Below are 17,212 nucleotides of genomic sequence, written 5' to 3' on the forward strand. Positions count from 1 at the left end.
TTAGCTCACCCTATTGTTACCTTTGCTAAAATTACTGGATGAATAAGGATAATAATAATAATCCAATAATGACAGTAGAATAAACCGTTCATTTGGCACTGTCCTCAGTTCTTTATATATGTTATTTTTGTGTTTACATATATTGTCATTACTCTTGTGTCCCTAACACTAGAACAGTTCTGGTACATAGTTGATGCTCAATAAGTATTTGTTACATGAATGAGATAGAAACGGGGCTGGGAAACAGTGGTTTGGGTCATGGTGTTGGCTAACACAGCAAGCAGGAAAGGTTAGAGCTCAGGAGGGTGGAAATAGGTGGAGGATTCCAATAGCTAAGCAAGGACAATTTGTGATTTGATGTGAATTTGGTTAAAATTATAAAAGTGGAGGCAGAAAATAGCTAAATTCTTACAAAGACATTATGCTGCGTAGTTCTGTTACAGGAATTTTCATTTTGGGGAAGAATCCTTCTGTAATTATCTGAATTCCTTGGATCGAGTATGAGTATCGTGTAAATCAAGGGTCTGTCTGCATTTCCCCTTCCCATCCCCACCCTATCACCATCCTTTGTATCAAGGATCCAGGAATTGTGTGTGTGTGTTTTCCAATAAAACTTTATTATAGGTTACAATTCTTTGTAAATACTACTGTTTCTTATTTATATAACAATTTTTTTAGATATCCATAATAATGAGTAAAGAATGTATGGAAGTAAGTATTCTATGAATAACTTATAATTTGGGGAATACTGGGAAATTCCTACTTCTCATTCCCAAATCCCAAAGCTTAATATCTATAGGGAATTTGGAAACACCTGGAGAAGGGGATTTGCTGCATCCTCCTGCGAGGATCCTGGGATACTTACCCGAAGAAATTTGTCTTCTCCTCCTCTGGGCCTGGATTTAGACCCCTTATGTGTTCTCCCATATCCTGTAACCTCCAGAGCAGCATTATTGCTAGAGTCGACCCTTTTTCCTTTGCCCAGGAAGCAACTCAGACACAGGCTCACTTAATTTTATTCTGGATTTGCACCACGTAAGGTTTAAATTTTTCTCTGTTCAAATATCTCATGATTTGCTGTAGACACAACCAGGAATGGGGTTTCAGGTAGATGGTTCGGGGTCTCTCCTCCCGACTCCTACCCTCTTCCCTCATAGGCTTCCGTGCCGGAAACTCCGGACCTGCAGTTAGAAATGGGTGCAGCGGCGAAATGCTGGATGCTCCTACCCCTCCCCCGCGGTGGGTAGGGTGAGGATCAAGAAAGGTACTGCAGCTGGGAAGACCTCAGATTAGGTTGACACCCTAGCCTCCGGCGATTGAGTCGGGGCGTGTCACCATGGAGACGGGGCCAGCCGCGTACTCGCCTGCCATTGGCTGGGACTCCTGAGCTGGGGATATAAGCCAGCGCGTTGCAAACAACGCGCTGTGTGGATCGTACCCAGTGACTGGCTGTAGCTCAGCTCAGTGGAGTAGGTCTGAGCGGAGAAGGGCAAACTGATCGAGAGGGCGTCGGCGGGACCATGGACGACGGGTGAGGCGGGCACCAGGCCCAGGGAACCCCGTAGGCCCCTGGGGAGGGGAAATGGCTGTCATCGAGAACTGGAAACCCAGTACTCTGGGCCCCGAGAAGGCCAGGAGAGGGAACGAGTGCCCCGGGGATGCAGAGAGGCCTGGCTCGGAGCCCAGTATCAGGGGCAAAGCGGCAGAGCAGTGGGGCGGCCAGCGCTGGCAGGGGCGCGCGCGGGAATCGAGTAGGGGTGGCGCCACCAGAGCAGGAAGGGGACAGGTTAGTAGACCGTAGACGACTCGCCAAAGAAGCCGGTGTGTGTGCGTGCACGCACGCGTTGCGATGTGAATGTAGAGGGAGCGTACTCCCCCACCCACATACAGAGAAGAGGTCTTTTCAACCCACGTGCTCGTCACAGATTCCCATTCTAGAGTCTAAGTAAAGCCGCGAGGTACTTTTGGCGCCCATATCTAGAGTTCCTCCTTCAGAGGAGAGATTGCTCACGTCCCTCGACAACGCCTCTCTTTCCTCCAAGGTGGAGTTTCAATTAAGTTGGGGATGTCGTCTCCAAGGAGAGAAGGAAATTCTTAATCACTGAATTGAGCAACAGATCCTGCCTACTCCCCCCACTTCACCTTTGAAAACGCTTATTTCGGCTTTGGTCCTTGAAGTCCCAGCCCAAGTCTCCAGCAGTAGGGATCAAAGTGGCTTTTGGGTACCCAGGGATTCAGGGCATTCTTGGGAGACTGCTGGCCAATGAGGAAGTCCTGTAAGCTGTGGCTAGATGTGCTGGGTGGCCAGGGCTTCACACATATTTCATTTCCTTGGCACCTGTTGGGGAAGCTATTTGATTCACTTTTACCATCTCACTGCTTCTCTCTTCATCATTCTATGACCCCGGTTCTATTGCCCCAACCCGGTCCCTTACCCAGCTACTTCCCTGAGGGTAGCCCGGTGTATTGTAAAGGCAGCACTTTTGAAGAAAGAGGTTTCCTCTGGAGGCTTGGTTAGTTGTGTTCAGCTCTGTCACACCTCAGTCGTCGTTTCCTCCCCTGCCCCGTCCCTCCTTGTTTTTTCCAACTAGGTATGAGAGAATTGGACTGGAATTGTGAGAAAAATTCCCAGTTGATTCTTGGGGATGTCTGGGTTCTGCATAAGCGTATGCCTTTAGGTCTCTGAAGGGCAAAGGACCTTGGACCTTGATGAAGAGAAGGAAAGATGGGAGAAGGCAGGGAGGAAACACGGACAGGGGGGGAAAGTTGTAAAAGAGGTTCAGGTGCTGTGGACCTGAACCATGATTTATGGAGTCAAAGGTCTTTGGAGCTTGTTAGTAAATTTTAAATTCATTTTCAAACTGAGCCTGTTAGATAAGTGAGGCCGATTACATTCCCTTGCTTTACATTAGAGGAAAGAATTTGAAGCACAAGTTACTTGCCTAAAAAAGACAAAATTGGGACTAGAATCCCTGTTGAGTTCTGCTTCCTCAAGACTAGAATTCTGAAACCTGGTTTTTGAATCAGAATTACCTGAGGCACTTTTGTAAGAAATAGCGATTCTGGGGTCTCTCCCCATTCTGTAGGGGTGGGCTCCAGAGTCTAGTTTTCACAAGCAGCTGCTGAGAAACTTATGCAGTCAGTTCTGCTCCAGCCGTTGACAATCAAAATTGTGGCCTGGGTTTGCTTTTTTGTGCAGTGGCTTGTCTAGCTCCTTGGCCAACTTCTCTGTCCCCTGTCACCTTGGTACCTCAGTCAGCCTTTGTACGCTGAAGGTCATTAGTTTATGATACCCTTGGGATGGAAGTGAAACTCACCTTGGTTTTCCTTTTTTTCCTAGATTCAAGTATGAAGATTATCAGAACACTGCAAAATGGCTTTTGTCTCACACCAAACACCGACCTCAAGTGGCGGTGATCTGTGGTTCTGGGTTAGGAGGTCTGAGTGACAGATTAACTCAGGCCCAGATCTTTGACTACAGTGAAATACCGAACTTTCCCAAAAGTACAGGTGCTGGCAAGGGGGAGGAGGGATAGGACTGAGGGATATTGATGTGATTCTGATGGGAGGGCGATGCTTCTACACCCTGGCTATCCTCTATAGCATTTGACTAGAGATAACTGTTGTAACAGAGGGAAAAACCCACCAAGAATCAGAATGACTTTAGAAGGAAATTCCCCCAGTAGAAATGTTTTAGTAGGGCATGTTTATGTCAATGTTACTGTATGATGACATATTTCCTGTGCTTTAATGACTCAGCTCCCTAAAGCTCTACAACACTTCCCCTGCACACTCTTTCCCCATACACACTATGGTCACCATATCCTCATACACCTCTCTCATTTCTTTCAGTCTATAGCCTAAGTGGAAAGAGCAGTGCCTGTAAGCTCCCAGACAAAGTCAGGCCTTCCCTGTCCCATGTGTTCCTGCCATTCCCAATCTCCCCAGCTCTAACTCCAGTCCTAGGGTAAGGCACACACTGGTGCACAGCAACAAATGAACACACAGACTGCCACGTTCTTGCAGACAAATACCCAGGTGATACATGAATACACAAGACTTGATTCACACTGACCCTTTGGAGGGGGAAAGGGCCCCCTATGCACAGTGGAGTTCTGAGGATAGTGTATCCAGCATCCTAATAGCAGCCAAAAGCTCTAAGGCTGGGCTTCCGTGGTGGTCCAGTGGCTAAGACTCCACACTTCCACTGCAACGGCGTGGGTTCAGTCCCTGGTCGGGGAAGTTCCGCATGCTGAGGATGAGGCTTAGAGAAGGGCCAGGTAAAATAGGGCCAAGTAAAGGGCAAGAGTAGTTTATTTGGTTTACTTATTAATTTCTCAGATAACTAACTTCTGTTGGTTTATTTATTAATTTTTCAGATTCTACTTTCCTTCCTCTTTCCCTGGAGAGTTAAGAGTTTTAACAGATATTTTTCATGCCCTTTGGAGCAAGACTGGGAGACCAGAGCAGGGAGGTGGGGATGGGGTTGGAGAAGGAAATATTAAAAAGTGAGAGAAGGGAGTGCAAAGTTTTCTAAGAGAGATAGTAGTGACTGGCTCCACCTGCCACTCCTACCTGCAGTGAGAAGGGCACTGCACTGAGTGGATTAATTTTTTAAAACTTTACCAATTTACTTTTTATACTTTATTTGGGTTTCCCTAACTGTGTCACCTCTGCTCTACTACTGGCAATTTTTTAAAAAATAAATTTATTTATTTATTGGCTGTGTCAGGTCTTTGTTGCTGCGTGTGGGCTTCGTCTCAGTGTGCCGGCTTCTCATTGCGGTGGCTTCTCTTGTTGCGGAGCACGGGCTCTAGGCGCACGGGCTTCAGTAGTTGTGGCGCGTGGGCTCAGTAGTTGTGGCTCGCGGGCTCTAGAGCGCAGACTCAGTAGTTGTGGCTCGCGGGCTCTAGAGTGCAGGCTCAGTAGCTGTGGCTCACGGGCTTAGCTGCTCCGTGGCATGTGGGATCTTCCCGGACCAGGGCTTGAACCCATGTCCCCTGCATTGGCAGGCGGATTCTTAACCACTGCGCCATCAGGGAAGCCCTGTAATTTTTTTATAAGCAAGCTCCTCAATCTCTGAGTATCCCTCAACTCTCCCTCTTTGTTTTGGTCCCTCTCCCAGACCATCCATTCTCTAAGGGATAGGTTAGCCATGTCCATTAAAGGAGAAATGTTAGATGAGAGAAATGGTAATAATGGTTACTGTGTCTGTGTGGAGAGTTATCTTTGCACTCCCATGCCCCTGCATGCCCCATTCAGGGTACGTATTCCCACAGGATTGTTTTGTGGGTCACAAAGGAGACTTGTATGGGTCCAACCTCAGCCCCTTTCCTTGTTCCTAGCCTCCTTAGGAAGCTAGAATATACCATGAGCTCCCTCTCAGGAGGGAGGAAGCATATAGTTTAGTTAGGGTAGTAAGGATACAGATTTTGAGAGTTTTGGAAATTTTGGAAAAGAGGTCTATAATTACGACACTCACTGCATTCATTATTACTCACTTATTCTATTTTTTATTCTTTTATTCTCTTACAGTATGGCTTTCTCATTCTTTTGAAATTTCTTTAAAAAGAAACTGATGTGTGTTCACATTGAACATCCTCACCCCCATAGCTCTAATCTCAGGATGTACTTATATCTAAGTTTATGATTAATTTCTATCTCCCCCACCAGACTTAAACTTTCTGAGAGTGGAGATGATAATGTTTTCTTTTGATTAAGTATACCCTCACCTGTTGAGCACAGTGAGTTGGCTCAGAGTAGGTACTCAGTGGATATGTGTTGTATGAAAGCATCTGTCCATGCATTTCCCTTTCTTTTTTGTGTACAGTGCCAGGTCATGCTGGCCGACTGGTGTTTGGGATCTTGAATGGCAGAGGCTGTGTGATGATGCAGGGCAGGTTCCACATGTATGAAGGCTACCCGCTCTGGAAGGTAAATCAGGGACACAAACCTGATTGGGTCTGGACGAAGGGGGAGAGAGCTCTCCTATTTTATTACCTAACTACCCGGGCAAAGTAGATTTTTGGTCCCCTTCTTTCTCGTCTTTTATGCTGTATCATGTTTATCTGCATGGGTGGATTGGTGACATTTTAAAGAACACTCTCTGATCTTTTATCTTTTGCTTCTAAGGTGACATTCCCAGTGAGGGTTTTCCATCTTCTGGGTGTGGACACTCTAGTGGTCACCAATGCAGCTGGAGGGCTCAACCCCGAGTTTGAGGTTGGAGATATCATGCTGATCCGCGATCACATCAATCTACCTGGTTTCTGCGGTGAGAACCCTCTCAGAGGGCCCAATGATGAAAGGTAGCTATCCTGCTCCTCTTTGTATAGATGGGTAGGCTCTAAGGACTTGTCTGGGAGTTGGGAGAGAGCTTACTCTATTCCATTAATCTGAGATAATCTAACCTGTGCCCTAGGTTTGGAGTTCGTTTCCCTGCCATGTCTGATGCCTACGACCGGGATATGAGGCAGAAGGCTCACAGTACCTGGAAACAAATGGGAGAGCAGAGAGAGTTACAGGAAGGAACCTATGTGATGGTGGCAGGCCCCAGCTTTGAGACTGTGGCAGAGTGTCGTCTGCTGCAGAAGCTGGGGGCAGATGCTGTTGGTGAGGAGGGGAACTTGGCTGGAGGCTTGAAGAGGGAGGGTTCTGGTAAAATAAGATGGAAAAGAGAAAAAGATTGTAGACCTAGATGATAAACTGAAAGAGGGCCTGACTTAAGGGAAGATTGAATTAAACTGACTTGAAAGGTGGTGGAAGGTTTGCATCGTAGCCATCAACTCACCACCCACCACCAAGGGCTCTAACCACTGTAATGCTAATGACCGGTCCATAATTTGATGACTGTTTCTGATTATTTTAACAAATATCATTATAGCCACCTTCTATACCCTTTGGCTGGAAGATAGAATTGCATCATTAGAACTGACTTTAGAATGACCACAAACAGAAATTTCTATTTATAAGAGATGTGCAAGGCCCTCTGAGGCCCGACTCTTTTAGGCAATACAGAACAGCCTAAGCTTGACACGAATTTAGCTGCTGCTTTGGATGTTTTCTTGATGCTAAATTGTCAACGAGGTGATTAATGGAGGTGAGGCTAAAGGGCGAGGAAAAGAGTCATTTGCGGATCCTGACAGTTGGTTTCCCTCTTTCTCCACATCAGGCATGAGCACAGTACCAGAAGTTATAGTTGCAAGGCACTGTGGACTTCGAGTCTTTGGCTTCTCCCTCATCACTAACAAGGTCATCTTGGATTATGAAAGCCAGCAGAAGGCCAATCACAAGGAAGTACTAGATGCTGGGAAGCAAGTTGCGCAGAAATTGGAGCAATTTGTCTCCATTCTTATGGCTAGCATTCCACTGCCTGACAATGCCAGTTAACCAGCCCTGGAGTGGTCTGGCATCTCCCTTCTGGGATCCAAGGAGCTACTACCTACTTTGGCCTCTTGCTGGAGTCACGTGCCTCTGCCCTTAGGTAGTGGCAGAAAGGAGTGTCACCTGCCCTGCTTCTCCCACCAGACCTTTCTGATACAGAGTGCTCTTCTGCTCAGCTGTCATCACAAAATGATTTCCACCCCTATTCCTCTTAAAGAGCCCAAGCCCTACCACACATCCAGGGATTTGACTTGGGGCTGTCGAACTCAGCCTAGTAGCTACTGCTAGCTTTTTGAGATGATCCTCTTACATTCCTGGGGGCTCAGCTCTGCTCCTCAAAGCACTGGAGACCACACAAGGAACAGCCTCTTCCTTTTGGAGTTTTATACTATCATATTTTGAGAATAAAGAGAAAGATGAAATAATTTCTTTATTTTTGTGTAATTTGGGATAAGGGTGGGGCACAGGCCAAGACTGGCATGAAACCAATCACGAGACCACATGTCTTGTGGTTTGACTCTCTGCCTCTCAGACAGCTAAGAATTGAGGTAGATGGTATGTGAATGCAGGAAAGGATGGAGGAAAGGCAAAGAGGTGAAAGACAGTGTTAGAAGATAAGGAAGGACTGTGCATGATGGCCACTTCCCTCAGATCAGTCTTGCCCCTGTCCTTTGGCTTTCTGGTTGTTTCTCTCTGTCAGCTCTCATGAATATCCGAATTCGTTCACTGATCTCAGCTTATGTTCCATAGTTGCCACATCCTTGGTAAGCCCTAATTGTATTTCTTGTTGGTTTCCTTCAATTCCGCCCCCCCCACCGCCGCCGCTAACCTCTGCCATAGTTCGTGACACCCATACATTCTGTCACTCCATTCCGACAGTGCAGTGGCAAATACCCCTTTCTCTGCTGCCGGCAGCTCCACTGCTGGTTAGCGTCCTGCCAGCCCCTGTGAAGTTGACTCATACTCTGGCCTCTTCTCTTGGAGCACTTCCTTGCTTCCTATTGCTTTCTTTCTGGGTGTTAGTTTTCCTTTTCACCATTCTTGGTCAGAACCTCCCTGTGACAGGAGCCTAGGCATTACCTTTTTTTGGCCCATTGCACTGCTGGCGCTTATCAACTTGCATTCAGCTGGCTGGCACGTTTGAAAATCATACTATCTCCACCCCCTCAGTTCTGTTTGCCTTTTGACAGCGGGTAGAGCTGGATGACTCTACAACAGTGGTAACATTTCAGTTAGTAGTATAACATGGAAGAGGTGGGATTCCCTGGTGGAGCAGTGGTTGAGAATCCGTCTGCCGATGTAGGGGACGCTGGTTCGTGCCCTAGTCCGGGAAGATCCCACGTGCCGCGGAGCGGCTGAGCCTGTGCGTCCGGAGCCTGTGCTCCTCAACAGTGACAGGCCTCTCAACAGTGAGAGGCCCGCATACCGCATAAAAAAAAAAAAACAAACATGGAAGAGGCATTTTGGCAGGAAAGCTTTCGAAAACTTTCAAATCATCCTTTGTTTGCTACCTGACCTACCTAGCTGAGCCCAGCACAAAGAAAAAGTATCCTGAAGTGGCCCTGTAACTACTCTTCTTTTCATTCGTTCTTTGTACCTTCATCCACCTCTAAAACCCTACCTGGCAATCTGCTAGCGTCTGTCATTTGTCTCTGAGAGAGCTGGTGTAGAGGGAAGGACTGTGCATCCTTTAGATACATACACATCACAGTAACTTGTTCATCTGATGAGATGCTTATAGACATTTTTTTAATTTATTTTTTTAATTGAAATATAGTTGTACAATATTCTATGTTATAGATGTACAATACAGTGATTCACAGTTACATTTCTTTTTAATCAAGTTATTGAATATTTCTGTATAACACTCTTAGCCTAATAAAATGTTAAATTGAGAATATAAAAATGGTCTTTCCCTCTCAAGGGCCCTACAGTCTTAACAGATACACATTTGTAAAGCTATTAATTGTTCATATAAGGCAGTATAAAATAGGTACAAGTCACATGTTATGCGAGTCCAAAGGATGAACTGATTTTAAGTATACACTGGACTTTGAGATTGGTTATTGAGAGAAAGGTTGTTTAACTTTGAGCTTAGTCTTCAAGGATGAAAGGGAGGAAGGATTTCACATCAGGGTGAGCTGAAGCACTCACAATGTTTGTGGGTCATTGTCACATCAGGTGTGACTAGAACAGAAGACATGGAGACATAGCAGATGGGTACTTGGGGGTTAGAGGAGGGCTGCATTTGGTGCTTGGCTTTCTTACCCTGGATCTGCTTCTTGGTGAGATGGATCAGGAATCAGAATGGTGTCATCTGAAAAATATGTCCCAGAGAGACTTGAGTGGAATATTTAAGGGCATTTCTAGCTTTTTAGATTTAGAAGGTATCTTGTATTTCATAATAGAATACTAGATTAATGAAGAAGATTATGCATTTGATGTCCTAATTCAAGAGTCTAATTCCTTAGATCTAAGCACAAAAATTAGGACTCACCTACTTTATACAAGTATATATTACTATATTCATGTTAGGGCATTAAATATACCCCCATGGTGACAGAAAACAAAATTATATATTCTTTATAGTACAAAGTAAGCTATGACAAGGAAAGTAGCTACAGGCAAGTAATAATCATTTTTAAAAATATATTTATTTATTTGTCTGCTCCGAGTCTTAGTTGCGGCACACGGGATATTTAGTTACGATGTGCGGGATCTCTAGTTACGGCATGCAGGATCTAGTTCCCTGACCAGGTAGCGAACCGGGCCCCCTGCGTTGGGAGCATGGACCACGAAGGAAGTCCCTAGTCATTTAATTATAGATAATAATTATTAATTCTAAATTCACTAGAATTCTAGTTTCAAGGTGGGTATGGGCTGGGGAGGAAAAACATGACCACACAGTGTCTTCAATATTTTTAGAAAACAGCTTTACTGAGATATAATTCACATAAAATAAAATTCATCCATTTAAAGTGTATAATTCAAAGATTTTTAGTATGTTCACAGATAAGTACAATCAGTCGTCATCAGAGTCAATTTTAGAACACTTCCATCACCTCCAAAGGAAACCTATACCTTTTAGCTGTCACTCTACACTCCACCCCCACTCCCACCCTCCCTGGCCCCAGACAACCACTAATCTACTTTCTGCTCTGTAGAGTGAACTATTTTGGGCTTTCATATGAATAGAATCATATATGGAATGATATGGACTTTGTGACTGGCTTCTTTCACTTAGCATAATGTTTTCAAGGTTCATCTAAGTTGTAACGTGTATCAGTATTTCCTTCCTTTTTTTTTTTTTTTTTTGTGGTATGTGGGCCTCTCACTGCTGTGGCCTCTCCCATTGTGGAGCACAGGCTCTGGACGCACAGGCTCGGTGGCCATGGCTCACCGGCCCAGCCGCTCCGCAGCATGTGGGATCTTCCCAGACCGGGGCACGAACCCATGTCCCCTGCATCGGCAGGCGGACTCCCAACCACTGCGCCGCCAGGGAAGCCCCTTCCTTTTTATAACCAAATAATATTCCCTTGTATGGCTACACCACATTTGGTTTATCAAGTATTTTCAGTTTCAAAATGCCAACCAACCCAGCCCAAGATGAATGTATCAATTGAGGTGAGCAAAAGAATAAAAACACAAAGTCAGAGAGATAGGTCTGGGGGGGGCGCCTACAGAAGGGTAGTTCTCGAAAAAAAAACTCTCCAGAGGGGCCTACAGAATGCCTAAAAAATGGGTTCAGTTTCTTGAGCCTCATCATATGTATCAAAACACACTTACCCCATCAAGTCATGTTCTCTTCCCTGACCCTATCATGGTCATCTCTACCTACATCAGTAATGTTACTAGGACTCCCCTGGTGGCACAGTGGTTAAGAATCTGCCTGCTAATGCAGGGGACACAGGTTCAAGCCCTGGTCCAGGAAGATCCCACATGCTGCAGAGCAACTAAGTCCATGCACCACAACTACTGAGTCTGTGCGCTAGAGCCCCCAAGCCACAACTACTGAGCTCACGTGCCACAGTTACTGAAGCCTATGCACCTAGAGCCCGTGCTCTGCAGCAAGGGAAGCCACCACAATGAGAAGCCTGCGCACCGCAACGAAAAGTAGCCTCCGCTCGCCACAACTAGAGAAAACCCGCACACAGTAACAAAGACCCAACACAGCCAAAAATAAATAAGTAAACTTATTAAAAAAAAATAATGTTACTGGGCTTCCCTGGTGGCGCAGTGGTTGAGAGTCCACCTGCCGATGCAGGGCACACGGGTTCGTGCCCCGGTCCGGGAAGATCCCACATGCCGCGGAGCAGCTGCGCCCGTGAGCCATGGCCGCTGAGCCTGCGCGTCCGGAGCCTGTTGTTCCACAACGGGAGAGGCCACAACAGTGAGAGGCCCGCGTACAGCAAAAAAACAAATGTTACTAATCATGTATTTTGTATAGAACATTGTCTTAAAAACCATAATATAAATTGGTAATAAGGCAAAGTGCTTTCAGTCTAGACAGGGGACAGGATATACGCATAAAAAAGGAAAAACAAGGCTGAATTAATGGTACCCTCTATGCCTACTTTTAGTCTTTTTGTGTGTTATATTGTCATTGTTTAGAAAAATTGTTTTTGAAAGAGGAATACAATAATGTGTGAAAAGTAGTACATGCTAAGTGCCAATGATAACGTGCTACAGAGGATGGGGAATGGGTAAAGGATTGGTAGGACTCAAGTTAGGCTTTATAGGAAAGAGAGGTGAGGAGGATATAGCTGAAAGCACTACATGCAAGCCAATTCAGGAATGTCTAATTTAACAGACTGGAAAGGTTAAAATGAAGAAAGCATGAATGCGAGCAGTTGGAGATAAGGTGGAGAGGGGCTAGATTGTTTAGAGCTCTGATCTCAGGCTAAGGAGTACGAACCTTATTCTCTAGGCAAGTGGCCAGCCATTGAAGGCTTTTTAACTAAGGACTGATGGGAAAATCACACTGTAGTATTTTGATGGATTAAAGCCTAACCAGAAGGGGGGAGGCTTCTGACTTCTCCGGTGGCACAGTGGTTAAAAATCCACCTGCCAGGGCTTCCCTGGTGGCGTAGTGGTTAAGAATCCACCTGCCAATGCAGGGAACACGGGTTCGATCCCTGGTCCGGGAAGATCCCAGATTCCGCGGAGCGGCTGGGCCCGTGAGCCATGGCTGCTGAGCTTGCGCGTCCAGAGCCTGTGCTCCGCAACGGGAGAGGCCCGCGTACCACAGATAAAACAAAAAACATAAAGACAAGAGTGTAAGCAATTTAGAAATAAAAATATACACTTAAGTCAAATTAGTTTTCTCTTTTTTTTGGATTAAAATTTGAATAGGTGATATAATCACATAGTTAAAAAATTATGCCACAAAAAATGTATACAGTGAAAATATTCATCTCAGTTGTCTCCTCCATCTACCCTTCCTTCCCCACCCCACTAGGAATCACTTTTATTAGCTTCCTGTGCATTCTTCCAGGATTTATAAAAATATAAACAAATAAAAATACATATTTTTATTTTTTCTCCTATTATTATACACAGAAGTTAGCATGTTATACTTCTTGTTCTACACCTTGCTATTTTATTTTACCTTAATGTATCTTGGAGATCTTTTCACATCTGTTAATTATTGTGCTTACTTGATGAATTAGGTCCATGCTGTCAAGAATACATGTCTGTCACTCAAATTTTTTAGAACCAAAGGAAGAGTATGCTTGGGGTTTTTTTGTTTTTTGTTTGTTTGTTTTTAGCTATTTCCCAGTCTGAGTTGATTACTATTACAAATAGATACGAAGAGTTGCTGCCCCTTTAAAACAAGAAGGTGAAGAAGAATGGAACTGTTCCTTCCGTGCTGTGCCTTGCATCTAAATTTGATCTGGCTTAGATTTGCATTGCTCTTTCTTGTAAATAGGCCTCTGTTTTTCATAATTACATTTTGTTTCTAAGGGACGCCATTTGAATAAACACTGGCTATCTGCCTTGTTTTTCTGTTATTGTAAATTTGGATTTTAATAAAAATGGAAAATTTCCTGTCTTTAATCTTTTTGCCAGACGTTTAGCTTTAGTCTAAATTAGATTTGAAATTGTTTGGTATTAATCTGCCTTTGTTCTCTTGTTTTGGGGTCGGGTCAGAGAACTCCTCCACCCCTCCATCGGGTTTTCATTTTCACTTCCATTCTGAGTTTGTTCATTTAGGAGGCTTACTTTAGCTCATTTGCAAATCACTTTTTCTCTTGTCCTCTTTCCCTTCTCTCTTTTATTCATTTTTTAAAATACCATTTTGCTTGTCAGCCAGCTATTTGATATTGGTCTTTTTCTTTGCTTTTCCTATTTTATTTTGAGCTGTTTCTACTTGAGCTTTGGCTATAATTTTACAATAAAAGATTGGTAGGAATATAGTATGACTTTATATGTAGCCTGACGTGTTCTAGTTCTATCCAGTGTTCTTTTTACCCATCAAAGACCGTCCAGGTCAATTCCAGTTCACAGTATTAATCTCCACTGTTCCCTCCAAATAATACTGTAGAGCTACTACCATTGTTAATATCCTACCCATTCCATCAAATGAAGTGTGAAAATAATTTAATTGCCATCAAGGAATATAGTTGATATTTGGCACAGTGGTTGTTGTTATTTTTAATAAATTTATTTTTTATTTATTTATGTTTGGCTGTGTTGGATCTTCGTTGCTACGTGCAGGCTTTCTCTAGTTGCGGCAAGTGGGGGCTACTCTTCATTGTGGTGTGCGGGCTTCTCATTGCAGTGGCTTCTCTTGCTGTGGATCATGGGCTCTAAGCTCACAAGCTTCAGTAGTTGCAGCACGTGCACTCAATAGTTGTGGCTCACGGGGTTAGTTGCTCCACTGCATGTGGGATCTTCCTGGACCAGGGCTCGAACCCATGTCCCCTGCACTGGCAGTTGGATTTTTAACCACTGCACCACCATGGAAGCCCACAGTGATTGTTTCTGATATACTTGTTTTGGAGGTGGGAAGGTTCTCACTCTGGAGTTTCACTGATAGACCTGCAAGATCATGAATCTGGAGGGACAGAAGGAAGTCATTAGGTTTCCTTGGATGCTTGCTCCCCTAAATTACCCTCCTCCTTCACAAACAGATAGGAACCAACACTGTTTAAAAAAACAAATATGGAATTATGGTAAGGGTAATTTTGGATATGTTCTGCCATTCTGCCGTTCTTTATGGTGTCCAGCTTCTGAAATATTTCCTACCTACGGACTCGTTACTTCAGGATAGCTCTACATTTGGTCTAAAGGCTTGTTAGCAGGACTCCCAAAGATCTAGAAAACTGATCCTTGGTAAGGTTACACAATACTGGATTCAGGAATGTTCTCAGACCAGAATATACTAGCCTGGAGAGTCTGAGAGAGGTGCCTTAGAGAACCAAACTGTACCCTGCAATAGGATTGTACATTGTATAAACCAGAAACTTGAGGTGCTTCTACCCAAGGAGGGGCTCTGGGCATATCCACACTTGCTTAGGAGTACAAGTGGACTAGACAGAGAAATACTGTTATATTTCCATAGAGTCTAATATGACTCTCACTTACTTAAAGTTTTCAGTAATAATACACCTTCTGGTGAAGGTGCTGGAGTCAAGATGTTTGTGCTTTTTTTTAAAAAATTTTTTATTGGAGTATAGTTGATTTACAATGTTGTGTTAATTTCAGGTGTCTAGCAAAGTGAATCAGTTATACATATACATATATCCACTCTTTTTTAGATTCTTTTCCCATACAGGCCATTACAGAGTATTGAGTAGAGTTCCCTGTGCCATATGGTAGGTACTTATTGTCTATTTTATACATAGTAGTGTGTATATGTCAATCCCAGTCTCCCAATTTATCCCTCCCCACCCCCTTTCCCCCCTGGTAAGCATAAGTTTGTTTTCTAAGATGTCTGTACTTCTGTCTGAATTGAAACATTTATTCATCTCTCTGACTGAGCTGACTTTATTTTGTGCCCTTTGGATAAATAACCCTGTTTGGTTATTCAAGTGATGTTTGTGTCAGGTCTTGTCATCAGCCTTTACCCAGTATTGACATTTTTCAACAAAGGTCACTCAGATAACTATAACATTTACTTGACAACACTGTATTGCATTGATATTTGTTCATTTTTTCCACAATTATTTTGAACTATGTCCTTTTGATAATCAGATGTATTAAGGCTTATATAGAAATGCCAAGGGGTGTGTGTGTGTGTGTGTGTGTGTGTGTGTGTGTACATACATATGCATATACACATACATATATGTATGCTAAACCCCCAAATTATCAACTTATAAACTGTTGTCTGTCCATGAAAACTTGAGTGCACCTCTCCAGGCTGCTGCGCAGACAGAAAGATAAACGTGAAGAGGGTTTGTTTATCCATTTACTAACAAATGTTCTAGAGACTGGGGAAACAGAGAAGAACAAGACAATGTTCTTGCCTTCAAGGAGTTTATATTTAACTCAGGAGTCAGACGACAAATAAATACAAATGTAAAAAAAAAATCTAAGGTAACAATAAGTGTTAAGAAAAAATAATCAAAATAAGGGGATGGAAAGTAATAGAGGAAGGAAAGGCAAGTTAAAACTACAGTGAGATACCATTTCACACTCACTATTATGTCTATAATAGATAAGACAGACATTAACAAGTGTTGGCAGGATACAGAGAAACAAGAACCCTCATACATTACTGCTGGGAATGTAAAATGGTGTAGCCACTTTGGATAAACACTTTGACAGTTTCTCAAAAAATTAAAACCACTATGTGACCCAGCAATTCCACTTCTAGGTATCTACTCAAGCGAAATAAAAACACAACCACACAAAGACTTAACACATAAATGTTTACAGCAACATTTACTAATAATGGAAACTGGAAACAACTGGTGAATGGATAGATAAAACGTATGGCCATACCATGGAATACTTTTCAACAATAAAAAGGAACAAACTGTAGACACATGCTGCATCATGGATGAGCTTCAAAAACATGCTGAGTAAGACAGTTCAGATACAAAAGAACATGTATCCTATGATTCTGTTTATATGAAATATCCAGAAAAGACAAACTTATAGAGACAGAAAGTAGATTAATGGTTTCCTGGGGCTCAGAGTAGAAAAGGAGATTAATGTAAATGGGCATAAGCGATCTTATTCAGGGGGTAAAAATGTTCCAGACCTGATTTATGGTTGTGGTCACACGACTGAGTAAAGTTACTAAAAATCATCGAATTGTACGCTTGAAATGGGTGAATTTTATGACATGTAAAATATACCTCATTAAGGCTATTAAACAAAAGAGGGAATTCCCTGGTGGTCCAGTGCTTAGAATTCCATGCTTTCACTGCCAAGGGACCAGGTTCAATCCCTGGTCGGGAACTAAGATCCTGCAAGCCGCACAGCATGGCCAAGGGGAAAGAAAAAAGGGAGAGGGAGAGAAAGTAATAAAGAAGCAAGAGATTTCTCGAATAGGTTAGTGCTGGAAAGGCCTCCCTGAGGAGCTGGCATTTGAATAGACACCTGAGTAGAGGAGGGAGTGAGCAATGGAATGACTAGGGAAGAGTGTTCAAGCAGCTAGCATGAAGGTTCTGAGGGAACTTAGCAATTTAGCAGCAGCAAGAAGGCCAATATTATTAGAGTAGCATGAACAATGGAAATAATGGTGGGAGACAAAGTTGGAGATGTGGGCAGGTGTTGTAGGTCATGGTAAGAAGTTTGGATTTTATTTTGAGCATGAAAGGATTTTTAAAACTGATTTACCCTAAACAACACAACCACAACAAACAACTCAACTGCC

The 17,212-nt window shown here is 43.6% G+C and overlaps 1 protein-coding gene across 1 annotated transcript; it reads left to right on the forward strand.

Moving 5' to 3' along the window:
• The first annotated feature begins 1,380 nt into the window (after window positions 1-1,380).
• Window positions 1,381-7,808, forward strand: PNP (purine nucleoside phosphorylase). The gene is made up of 6 exons (XM_032624014.1): window positions 1,381-1,531; window positions 3,341-3,510; window positions 5,831-5,934; window positions 6,133-6,308; window positions 6,422-6,612; window positions 7,172-7,808. The coding sequence occupies exons 1-6, from the start codon at window positions 1,521-1,523 to the stop codon at window positions 7,387-7,389; spliced, it is 870 nt and encodes a 289-aa protein (XP_032479905.1). The 5' UTR covers window positions 1,381-1,520; the 3' UTR covers window positions 7,390-7,808.
• Window positions 7,809-17,212: the final 9,404 nt, after the last annotated feature.

This window comes from Phocoena sinus, chromosome 2 (assembly GCF_008692025.1).
Source record: "Phocoena sinus isolate mPhoSin1 chromosome 2, mPhoSin1.pri, whole genome shotgun sequence".
NCBI classification, from domain to species: domain Eukaryota; kingdom Metazoa; phylum Chordata; class Mammalia; order Artiodactyla; family Phocoenidae; genus Phocoena; species Phocoena sinus.